Source organism: Dermacentor andersoni, chromosome 3, assembly GCF_023375885.2.
Source record: "Dermacentor andersoni chromosome 3, qqDerAnde1_hic_scaffold, whole genome shotgun sequence".
Lineage (NCBI taxonomy): Eukaryota > Metazoa > Arthropoda > Arachnida > Ixodida > Ixodidae > Dermacentor > Dermacentor andersoni.
The window spans coordinates 40274565-40287414 of NC_092816.1; the positions used below are offsets into that span (position 1 = coordinate 40274565).

The window sequence follows — 12850 nt, forward strand, 5'->3', positions numbered from 1 at the left end:
AAACAGATCCAGTTGCATAGGATTCCCAGCCTGCATGATTGCGATGATTATTGACTCAGTACTGGCTGGCATCTAGGAGCGAACAAGTTTCCCAAGCGCCATAAATAAAAGAGGCCCGTTATTTTGGCAAGTGTACAATGCAATTGCTTGTCACAAAAAAGTGCATAAACCGCACTCACACACAGCACTTTGATCCATGTTGTCGTTGCCAATGGTTGGGTGGAACATTTTGGACCTCTTAGTGGTGGGCTCGATGAGCGATTCCTGTGTGCTGCAACAAAGCAACAAGGAAAACAAATGCGAGGGAACTCAACGTGCAGGAAAGCTACACAATTTCAAGCCTAATTGATGACAGACAACCAAGTGCAGCAAATGCACATGTTGAGCAATTTTTCACACTGTAATGATGACAAAGAAAACTTCACTGATAGAAGAAGGAAAAGAGAGAGAGAAAAAGAATATATAAGCATTTTTTTAAGGGAGGGAAGAGGCTATTAATTACCTTAAAGCTTCGAATGCTTGCCCACATCTGAAATATTGCCCACCCATATTTTTTAAGCACCATTATCTATACTAAAGAACCTGCAAAGTTATTTGCCTCTCCCACACCCAGTAGCCTAAGTTGTGCCTGGCATTACGGTCCAGCCTTTATTAATACAGTTGTGGCTTATCTGCATTTCAGTCTGATATGAATTTTGGAGAAGTCCTGGCCTAAAGGTATCAAGTCAGTGCAATGCAAGCTGTTTCAGAATGACTCAGAAGCTCTACTTTGCTAGGACAGGTATTATACAATATCCTGAGCTGCCGCAAGCCCTCTCAAGAGTCTTAAGAGCCCTCTCAATCGTATGCCGCATTCCCACATCGTGCAGTCGTTATTGCAGAAAACTATACTATCTCCAAGCATGCATGCACTGAGGGATCCATTTCAATGTAGTGCAGCAGCCAGGCAACAATGTAGGTTTTCACATGCACAGCACACAAAATCGTGCACAGCGCGAAACGAGACAAACAAAACAGCTCGGGCGTGAGATCGTCACCAGAAGTGCACTGCGAAGCGAAAACACAAGAGAAACAAAAGGGAAGACAGGGCGGCTCGTGACACATATGTGATACGATCCTCCGGCTCTGGTTTGGGAGAACATAGAGAAGGAATTTCGCTTGTGGAGGATAGACAGGGCGAGGGAAGAGGGTGTCTATGTTGGCAGTAAAACTTGCCTCCTGAAATCATGGGTTCACAACACTCGAAATATTTCTGTCTGTGATACTAATGAATAATCAATTTTAAAAATTCTTGCAGTAGAACGCTCCCTAGAACATTCTACAACTTCCAGGGTCTAACCAAAATTTGCTCTGGGACCTGGTGAGGGGCGTTTGAGGGAAAGGAGCTGAGCACTCACTACTTCTTCTTGAGCGTGGGCAACACCGAAGACGATGACCGGAACAGCAGCGAGGTCCCCCTGAACTTGAGCTGCCCAACGGCCAGAAGGAACTCATTCAGCGGCAGCTGTCCACCGTTCGGCAAGTTAAAGCTCCTGCCCACGACATGTACAAGAAAACATATTTGTAGGCACTGCCCACTCCCAACATAAATTACATGGGTTTCTGCAAGAAAAATACACCAATCTCCTTAACCAATGTATGAGTTACAGTAGAACCTCTTTGATACGATCCAATTACGTACGATTTCCCGGTGCCAACATTAGGAATCGAGAATGCAAAAAATGACCCAATGGAGTTATGCTTATTTTTTACCGGTTCATAGGTTCCCAGAAAACACTATCTTTCGGCACCAGTGTTCAGTAGGTCGCCAAACTGCACTTGTATGATACATTTTTCTGGCTGCTAGATCCCATGTAAAGAAGAAAAAGCGTGAGGCATGCGCGATCGAGAACAGTAGCCACCCACTGCAGCAGCTTCCCCACAATACTCGCCCGCCTGTCTCATGTGAAAATGTTGGTGCGCACCATGTTGCTTACTCCGGTACCAGGAAACGTCTTCCAGGGTCGTAGCACACCACATTTGAAGCTGTCGCCGGTGGCCCTATTGCGTTAAGCATCTTCACTTGTCTGTTTCACAGCACGTGGAAAGTAGTTCCATCAGAAGCGTACTGCACGCTTTTAATAGGCGATAACCCAAAAGCACGGCCGTTCCCTGCTGCAAGTGGCTCAAAGGAACTGTCATGTATCACTCTGGCAGCATCACAGACATCGTTCAGAGCTGCTGCTTACCAGCCCAATTTCGTTTATATTTGCCATCGCAGTCTTAAAACACTACGCAATATGAAAACGACAATGCGCTTCTCAGGTCGCTTGGGCCCAACCAACTTCCCGCCAGAATGCCCTGCTCGAAGAAGCTGCCGACCCAGGCAGAACCTGGCAGAACCTTGCCAAAGCCGTAAAAACAACAACAGCCACTCGAGCCCTACCAGCTCGGCTCACATCGGCGTCTCATGCAGCAACACTTTGCATTACGTAGATGTCAACTACAGTTGAGTCTGTAAAGTTTTTTTTAATTACTTCCGGTTACACTTTTTTTAGGTTAGTACGGTTTTTATGTTTTTTTTTCCAGAAAAGTATGAACAAGGTTCTACTGTATCTACAAATTTCGGGTAGACATTTGCCTGGTATTGTAGAATACGAGATTCTGAATACACGGGAAGGGACACATGCACCTGTGTCTCTGAAAAAGTTTCCGTGCTAAAACACTATATAAACGATGTCACACCAACGAGGCCAGAAGTCAATCCCTGCTAGACTTTCAAAGCTGCAATCAACAAAGTAATGGCAGTATTGATTTCAGAGTGCGCACTTCGTCAGCACCACTTTTAGAAGAGAAGGCATCAGGTTTTGGTTAAGGTTCTTTCTGCAGATTAAACTCTTGCTTATGTTTTAAGCTAGACTTGCCATATGATAGCATGATGATAGTCATTACAGAGAAATTACTATCTGCAGTGTTGCCACAAATGCAGCTGCAGGGTCCTGATAAATGTAAAATCTTTTTAAATGACATCAAACAATTTTGAGAAAGCACTCACACTGCACTTGTAGCGGTGAACTTGTCCAGGGCAGCCTCATCCATGGTGATGCCTCTCATGATTTGGATATCCTTGACCATCTTCCTGCAGACCACCAAGGAAAACAGGTGAGAAGGAAATTCTAATGAGTGAGTGTAAAAAGAATTATATTGCCCCAAAACTAATATTTTAGAGGATCTTCCTTCCACATAATGTTGCATTTTAAAAACTAAACAGCAGCACAAGAGAAATATAACCGCAAGTTTATTCCACTGCTCTTCACATGAGTCAAGAAAATTTACTAACCAAAGACAGAGGGACGGACAGCACTTCTCTTAGCAGCATTAAGTACCAACACAAATTCGTTTAGTGCTTATTCTACCTCATACTGAGTACTCGGTCATTTAGTACTTGGATCCTTGTAAATTAGTACTTGGTCAACCACGCGCAATTCTGGGTAACCATACTTTTTGAATCTGACCAACAAGTAGGTTCAAACATTCAGGCAGCCTGAATGATATAGAAGCAGTACACCCGAGGGCACTTTCATATTTTAAGGTACCTCCAAAGGCAAAGGTGTTAACAACAAGACAGTCACAGAAAAGGTTGGCCCACTACAGCGAGTCATCAGTGACCATGTACTACTCGCAAATCTACATAAAATTTGAGAGAAGATACTGACTGTACACTTACTGAAGGCCAGATTTAACAAAAGCATAAGCAGCCTACTTTTTGTAGAAAGCTGTCAGAAGGAGAAGCTTGCCTGAACTCTGAATACTCCATAATGCCATCACAGTTGGTGTCATAGAGGCGAAAGATGTGACGACAGCGCTGCTCGCCAGGGTTGCCGCCATGCTGTGTTCCCGGTTCCATGGCCGCCAGCCCAAGCACCAGCTCCTTGAAGGTCAGCGCACCACGGTTGTGCACGTCCATCGCTCTGAACACACAAAACGAACAATTGGACTGCCCTGCTCTCACACCCAACCCAATCCTCAAGATGAAAACCTATTTGCCGTCTCAGGCCACAAGGTACTATACTCCTGTTGTACGGGCAAATTTGGTGTCACTTTCAGGGAATGGACTTCGCCATTAGCGTAATTTGCAGGATATCGCTTGGAAAGGTTTAGGGAGACTCGCTGTAGAACACACTTGCCAGCAAATGTGTCCGTCGAATTCACTTTGCTGCATCAAACTGTGCGGCCTCGACAGCAGTGCTTCAAAAAACAAATAATACTCAGCGCAGGGTCAGCACTAATTCCAAGATAACTTTTCTGTTAGTTCAAATATTATAAGCTTCCCCATTCCCCTTGCCATGGAAACCACTGTTTTTTTGCTGCCAGCAAAAGCCCTCTCTTCACTTTCAAATGCACAGATTGTTGCTCAGGTATGGGAAGCAATGGCATCTTGTCTTAGGTCATGACAGTCAATCATGGTCAGTTTTTTATTTCCTTAAAGACTCCTTTGTTAGGGGTATTACTTACATGTAGGGTAACTTCTTATGTACGTTACTGTACCCACCCCTTATGTAATAACCCTAGCAAAGGTGTGAGTTCAGCCGATAGCACACATAAGATGTTAATTTAACGTTAATTTGGGAATACTGCCTAAAACTTTTCACTATTTTTTCCCTAAATAAATAAGACAATAGAACAGTTCATCAAAATGATATAGTAAATGTGTCATAACAAACTCTTGTATTCTAGGCTGTGATATCACTCCTGTAAAACAATTATACATGCTCTGTCTCCTGAAAACCTGTTTGTTTTCACATTACTTGCATGTATTTCTCTAAATGCTATTGCAGTGTTTTGTTTGTGAGTATATTTGTGCAAAAATCTTTTGTTTTTTGTTTTTACTGATTATGTTTTGTTCCCCCCTACGTAGCGCCTTTATGGCGATGCAGGTATCTTGTAAATAATGAGCCGACTGATTTGCCCACTGACACTGTCATCAATGTCAAATGACACTGCCTCGTCCTGTCTCCTGTTGCGTCTACATTACTCGAAACCTGTGAATATACTGACAACACCCTTGTCCACACCTTCCGTAGGCTTGCAGCACCGTTTCTAATATGGGAGTGGCACAATACCGTCAAGACCAAGAAACACTTACTTTCTAAGCCAAGTGTTCAAGAAAATTCAGACATGTCACTCAGATGAAACTCTGATTTACGACCACGTCAAAATATAATGAGGTTCTTGGACCATTTTGGTTTTCTTGATTCCAAATGGTACAGGTATGATCAAGCAGAATGTAAGGGTTCTGTAAGACAGTTCTACTTTGACACAGTCACTGGCATCTACATCTTTTTTTCGCAATACTCATGTTTTTAATGCCTTCAGTTAATTTGACAAAAGCTTGACACATCTGGGGCAAAACTCACCTGAACAGGTCAGACAGCTGTGTTGACGTTTCCCAACCAAGGCCAGTGACATACTTCTGGAATATTGCTTCATTCATGTATGTGCCCGGCTTTGTAAACTTGAAGAAGTCGAAGCGCACGGCATCTTGCTCTGTGAAAAGAATCGGAAAGAGAAGACACTGTGCGGGCAAGTGAAACAACTCAACAACAGTTTATGTGCCTTCTGGAGTATGCTAATCATACCGCAGAATACTAATGAAGCTTTACTTACACAATTGCTGACACCACCACCATCAGCACAACAAAAAAATTCTAGTGGTACAGAAAGCGGTGTGTTGTGGTTTAAATACATTTACATATCAACTTGTTAAATTTACAGGTGCAAACTGCTGGATATAGATGCTCTATTAAGCTAGATTTTAACTTCCTAACTCATAAATGGCAGCTGGACTACAGCACCATTTCGTGTTACGTTATACTTTTTATATCTCCTGTATATTTATTTACAACCCATTTTAAGGCAGATGTAAAAAACTGGTTGGAATGCATTTGGCAGACAATTCTCTAGGTGTGAATAGCAGCTTCATATTCTCAAATATTCTCAAAAAGAAAAATGTACCATCACCAAAATCTGCCTGCACCAACCTATGACTACGAAAACTTTGAGGCTAACAAAGGGATCTTAGAAGTAGTGAAGGACCACTCCACGGGTGACGGAATAAAACCTGCCTATTTTAGCACGAAGTATATTTGAGCAGTGAATAGAACAGATATATCTGGTGACCTCGTCAGAGTAACAGAGTGAATGTTAAGGGATGAAAAACACAGCCTAGTAAACCGGGGAAAAAAATTAAATTAGGACAGTGAAATGAGATTAGAAAATTTGTAGACATAGTATAGAATCAGGTGATGCAAGACGGAGGTAATTGGAGACTGCTGGGAGAGGCCTCGTTCCTGCGGTAGACATAGGATAGGCTGACGATGACGTCAAACAATATAAAAGTTTTAAACATGCACACACACACAAAAAAAAGCCATCAGTTTAACAAGTGATTCAAAAGGGTTTGGGCACGAGCTAGTTGGCATGGCTCATTCATTTTAAGCACGTCATGGCACAGTGTCAAGATTACGACTTGTAGTAATCCAGCTGTTCATTGTGCACAGCGTGGCTATTCACCCCGCCTAGAATACACATGTGTGCTGAGAAAGTACAGCAATCAGATGGCCAGGGAACTCTTTGAGGCCTTTTGAATGTGTCAGCTAAGAGCCACTTGCGTAAGCACTCCTTCTATAGCTCTTTGCAGTAAGGAACCTAAGTTCGTTAGAAGTTAATCAGTCTGGATTGCGTCCCTATTGTGCATATTACATTTGTATAGTTTTACATTTGTGATGCGTGCGTAGCAAGAATTGATTGATGATGACTCGCCTTCCCTTTCTTTTCTTCTCTCTTTAAGCCTGTTATGAATAGTATATATTTGTGTAGGCTTCAATAAACATGTTGCCCGCAGTCAGCGCTGGTACTGTGCTCTTCCTTGTCCAAGTTCTTTTTTTTTGCAGTGTTTAAAATCAATAAAGTTATTCAAGCTGAGAGACAAAAGATGATTAACCAACTCAAATTAAAATGCTAGGTCTTAAGTGCTATATCAGGAACAACGTGTTGGTCAACATTTCGTAGTTCAGAACTCCCAACGTACCACTCACAATGTAGCACTCTCAAGAAGCCCATTGCAAGAACAATGCATTGCACAACTTCCCAGTAGCTGGGAGCTGTTTCGATTGAACTAACCTTGTTGACCAAACTTTGCCGACTCCAGCATCTGCTCGATTTGGGACTCTCGGGCGGGCACATTGGGGCGTGTAGGCGTGCCCTGCGCCGTCAGCGGCGTGCTGGCATTCATCTCGAGAAACTCGCACGGCACGGGTGGCTGCCGGTTCTGCAGCAGCAGCTTGCAAAGCTCGGCGGGCTCCACCCCTAGGAATGGCAACGGCCGCAGCTTCACCATGCGCTGGATCTCCTCGGCCGACACCCATTGCATGTGCACCTGTTTTGCCAGCTTCACGCCAGAAGGAAACAGAAGGGCTCGTAGGCATTTATTTTCACCCCTTCAAAGGGGGCCCCCTACAGCACTCCTTTAACAAAATTGTGGAATGAATCTGGCATTAAATGGCATCAGTTTAAGAATACTCACCAGCAAGGTGATTTGAATGCATTGCATATAAGCGGAGTGATTGGCAATCAAAGACTGCCTGTCAACCCCTCCATGATGCTTCCACTTCTTTCATGCCACACACAGTGAAGGCTGCCGCAAACACTCAACCCACTACACGTCACAGCGACGTGGTGTTTCTTTTGCTTTGTCTTGTTCTATTGTACATTCTCAGCTACGTGCAAGTAGTCTCCGGTGTTCATGACAGCGTAGCCATGCATCTAATATAGGTTATTTACCATGTTCAAAAAGTGGTACAATGTCATTTTACAAGGAAGCTTTACCTCAAGCACCCCTATCCTAAATATCCTGGAGCCTCAAGACGAACTAAAATTAATTAAAAGCTTGGGTTAGTTTTCTTACAAAATCCTGTTAGAGAAGAGGATAACAGTGTGCACTATAGGAATATAGCAACAACTGCATAAAAAAAAAATCGCGCAGGCGACTTTGATGCAGGGCCAATGCATCCTAGATGACAAAGGTGTCATCAAGGACAGAAATCTATTATATTTAGGGCCCCGTAAGATGACGAGTTTAAAGATTTCAGCACAACGTATTTTAGAATGTCAAAAACTATGTTTATTTACAAAGGTGAGACAGATGTGTGCTGTAGTTTCTCGTATGACATTGTGTTCAGTTGAGAGGAGATATTGCATATAATAAAAAGACACAGCATTGTGCTGTTGCCCCTATCTACAGAAAGAACTCAAACCAGAACGCTAGCGTTTGTCTATAAAAACAATTATATAGAAATAAAGAACATGTTCGGTCATCTTAAAATAATTCAAGGCATTTCGTTTTGGAATATAACATATTCTGGGAGGATATTCAATGATGCGATGGTTTTTCAAACTATAAAATAATCCACAATACAACACAGCAAAAGGCATGAACCAGCTCAAAGCGCATTTTCGTACCGTTCACAGTATGGAATTTTACTGAGAAGCAATTACAGACCTGCCAACCTGAAAAATCTAAAAAATACTACCACCAGAGTCAATAAATGCCAGAATTCTGTCAAAAATACTAAATGTTCTTGCATTAGTGAAAACACACACGGTTTATTTTATTTATTTTTTAATTACCTGCCTTTGTTGTGTAGGAATGCTTCTCTACATTCGTGGCAAAATAAACAAAAACAATTTGCAGTGCGGAAAGAGGGAAATGTTCATGATGTTTATTTGCGAAATATCCATGTAATGGCAGTCAAAATTTCACTTGTTACATTAGTGGTGGCGCTGTTGTTGATAGACCAGAATAATCATGCGGGTCCAAAAAGTAAGCCTCCAAGAAATCGCTCGACAACTATAGCAGGTGCTTTATTTTAAGGTTAACAGAATTTTTTAAAATTATTCGTGGCATTTGAGAGAAATCTACTTATTGAGCTAGAATACTTAAGAAGTATACATTACATATACTGGAGATCACTATGCATAATTAATTGACTAATAAACAAATTTTTAATAATTAGCTTTTTCAACTAATTACTGTAGTGCGCATGAATTGAAGCCAATGATTCCACTTAGAACAAATTTTGAAACTAGCACCAGTTTTGAGATGAGTGCAGTTGAAGTTGCTGTGAAAATGCACTGTTCAACTTACCTTTTAACAAAATGCCTTTTTATGAATTGAAGCTTAAGAAGTACTGGAACACAATAATTTCATCACAAACTTTGGGAATGCATGTATTGAAACTGGTGTCATCCTCATAATTTATTCTAATATGACATTAAAGTGAACGGCTTCAATTAGTCAACTGCAATATGCAGCATTAAGTAATTGGTTCAATATATGATTATAATAATTTTGTAAATTAGTAAAATACTCACTTTCATTTCTTGTGCAAATATTGACTGAATCTGAGAGCAATCTAGCTCAAGTAGGATTCTGCTACATGTCATAGGCGACATTTAAAAATTCTGTTAACAATAAAGTAAAAAACATCATTGTTTGCATTATGTTGACATCAGTTCAGCTCTAAATAGTACACAAATGAAAAATCTTAAATTTATTGGCATCAATACGCTAATCGTAAGCAAAGCTCCAGAAATACGTCATTTTATGATAATACTATAATAGTTGGCAGGTATGCAATCATATACAGGGTGATCTTTTTAAAGTTTTCTGGAATTCTTCAATATCGCCTGTTGGAGTTCTAGTCCTTGAGTTGAATTATTCATAGAGGTGGACATTACTTCCACGAGAAATCAAAACACACATTAAACTAATGTTGAAAATTCACTAATTAACTTCTTAATTAATTACTTTGTAGCACATATTACAATTTACAAATTGTAGCTGGTCAGTTTTCACTTCGAGTGAACTGCCAGAATGACACCAGTTTGGAGTTATCCACCATCAAACTGACCGTAAAAATGCACTGTTGTTCCATTTATTTTGGAACAAAAGAATTGTTATGCATTGAAGCACGAAAATAACTGGAACACCCATGTATTTCATCCCACATTGTGGGAAATAATATCTCGAAACTGATGTCATCCTGGAGATTCACTTCGAATGGACATGCTTGCAATGTCACCGGCTACAATTAGTAAATTGCAATATGTGCCATAAAGTAATTAATCAAGAAGTTAATTGGTTGAGTATGTGTTTCGATCTCTCATGCTGGTAATGTTCACCTCTTCGAATAATGCAGCTCAATGACAAGAATTATGCTATCTGCCACAGGGAATCTTTAAAAATTCTGGAGAATTCAGAAATGATCAGTCTATAGGTAAAAAATTTTTGAAAAAATTAGTGTAATAACAACCTAACATGGCCTTAATAAGCAGGGTGCACCTATCTTATGAATCTGGAAAGGCCAATACTATGTTTATTCTAAAGTGAGCATGCCATGAGTTTTAGGAGAAAAGACTCCACTAACGGACATAAATTCTGCTGAATGCTCAATTTTAGCGCAAGATATAAAAAAGAAAGGAGCCCGAGTTCACACTTTTTCTTTATGTAAACAATCACAGTCTTAATTGTTTTTGTCATTTATTCTTAATTAATGAAACAGTCAATATGTCTGTGCGATAAACACACTGTACGAGCCAGTTCATTATATATGTTACAGAAAAAAAAGCGAGCTAAATTATGAATATTGATTAAGAAAGCCTTGGTGTACAATACATTGTTTTGTTTCTATTCTATTAAGTCGTGATTGTTGTATTCAAAGCATGCAGTGCTACTGAAATGGAGTGAGAATATGTACAGATTACTGCTAAATAAACACTGTTCTGAGTTATGATCAACGAGCAGAAATGAACTGTGCATTTTCTGTGTCTTGCTGACATTGGATGGCAACTTTCTTGTTCAGTTAAAACCAAAGTTTGGTCAACTGAATTAGTGTACATTAAAACAAAGATGATAACATATATGGTTAAACATGAAAGCTTCAAGTACATAACTGCAGCAGAACAGCATGTGACAATCCATCGATTTCATTCATAACACTGCACTTAGACAAGAGCAAATAAAAAGTACACCGAAAGTGGTATGCACATTTTCTTTTCTTCCATCACTCGTACCTCTAGTCGTGCGTTCAGTTAAAACAGTGGAAGTACAACACAAGTCGTAGCTACCACAGCTCACAGAAGTGTCATACAAGTGGTTCATCTGGAAAGTGCACGGTATAGACAAACAAGTGCGAAGCCTTAGACTGGAGCGAACACCTCGACAAGACAAGGGGCATTGTCTTTGTCAGGGAGTTTCAAAAAGTCTTTGTCAAAACATTTCTCCCATGCTGCGTCGCTCCTTCGCCCGCCATTGATCACTACAAGTATCCATCTTCCTACGACCCCTTTGTTTCACCTACAAGATGCTGCATAAATTGGCAACATATATATTACAAGGTTGTTTGGCACAAAAACAAGCCAAGGTTTCTTTCTTTATGCATGTGCATCAAGACGAGTCCCATGATTAATGTTTAGCGCGTCAGAACTTCGTAGCCCACCAAAAAATGCACCACAATTAAAAGCAACGCCATGACCAACCGTACCGCTTCCTCGGAGGGCTGTTCTGTCTGCTCGTTGACCCGTACTGCGAAGATGACTCTCGTGAAGAATGGCCGGTGAAGAGCTGGTTGTATCCGTAACACTTGTATGATGCCCTGATTGGTGAACGATCTGATCGACAACTGCGAAAGCCAAGTTCATATATGTGAGAAACGACTTAGCATTCCGCGCTCATTCAAACGCGACGCTCTACATCGCTTTAAATCGCGCGCGCGCGTGGGTCTTCTGTACACATTGGACGGCGCGCGTTCTGCACTCAAGACGTTTCGTCACGAACTTACCAAACGGGCGCATGTGCTTACTTCTGGGGCTTGAGAAATCGCTCAATGTAGTGCAGCAACTGACACATAAGTGGTCAGGGCGTGGAAACCGCGTCCTAAGTCGAGCAGTACGTTATTAGGTCCGCACTTGTATGTGCGACCTTGTATTCAGGCTGCGTGACTATTTTGCTCGCGCATTTCGTACATGAAACAAACTTTCATGAATGCTGCACCTATTTCCGAAGACTGCTTCCTGCAGGGCGAAGCTTAGCACAAGTAACTAAACTTCCTGCCGATCGACAAAAAGGCGACACATGTCGACGTTACTGAGCGACCAAGCTCGCGACGAAGGCGTCGCGCGTTTATTAACAACTTCTAAAGCGAACGTAACATGTACACTGCCGCTAAGGAAGTAAGCGTACTTCGACGTCAAAAGGTGCGGCGATCTCATGAGGGTGTGTTCAGCGAGCGCGCGGCGCGCGAGCGTGTTACGAAAGGAAGCTCACGTCTCGCAGCAAGGTCTCCATCGCAGAATCCCAGCTTTCGCCGGGCACGATTTCCTTGTGGGGCAACCACAGGCCCTTGTTTGGGTAGTCCACCAAGCCACATCGCGTATCACTATGGTAGCACAGCACACCGACGTAATCCTCGAAAGACACATTGTCGGCAGATTCGTCCTGGCGTTGCGAAGTCGCCGGCGAGTTGACAGCCATTGAAACGAGCTAATTCGCAGTCATCGCAGGGTCATCACACCGCGACGTGCAGGAACCGACGCACTAAAACGCACCGCACTTTCAAGACATAACTCGACCTTTCAATGCACGTTTAAACCGCAGGCCAGTTGGCGCACACACAACCGCGACCGCGGACGCCGAGAGGACCCCTGTGAAGGAGGGTGGGCTGCTGGCTTGTAAACCGTTTTGAGCAAATTTCTGCGCTAATAAGCGAATCATGGCGCAGCACGGAGCGGCAGAGTACTCAGGCCATTTTTG

General features: G+C 42.0%; 1 protein-coding gene across 1 annotated transcript in view; it reads right to left on the reverse strand.

Moving 5' to 3' along the window:
- LOC126517499 (uncharacterized) overlaps nt 1–12850 on the reverse strand; it is a 36234-nt gene extending 23384 nt beyond the window's left edge. Inside the window, exons 1-8 of the mRNA XM_050167232.3 lie at nt 12365–12850; nt 11583–11720; nt 7162–7429; nt 5397–5526; nt 3777–3950; nt 3035–3118; nt 1398–1532; nt 180–271 (exon numbers count right to left, since the gene is read on the reverse strand). Of these exons, the coding sequence (XP_050023189.1) occupies nt 180–271; nt 1398–1532; nt 3035–3118; nt 3777–3950; nt 5397–5526; nt 7162–7429; nt 11583–11720; nt 12365–12571 (1228 nt within the window). The 5' untranslated portion in view covers nt 12572–12850. The remainder of the gene's footprint in view (nt 1–179; nt 272–1397; nt 1533–3034; nt 3119–3776; nt 3951–5396; nt 5527–7161; nt 7430–11582; nt 11721–12364) is intronic.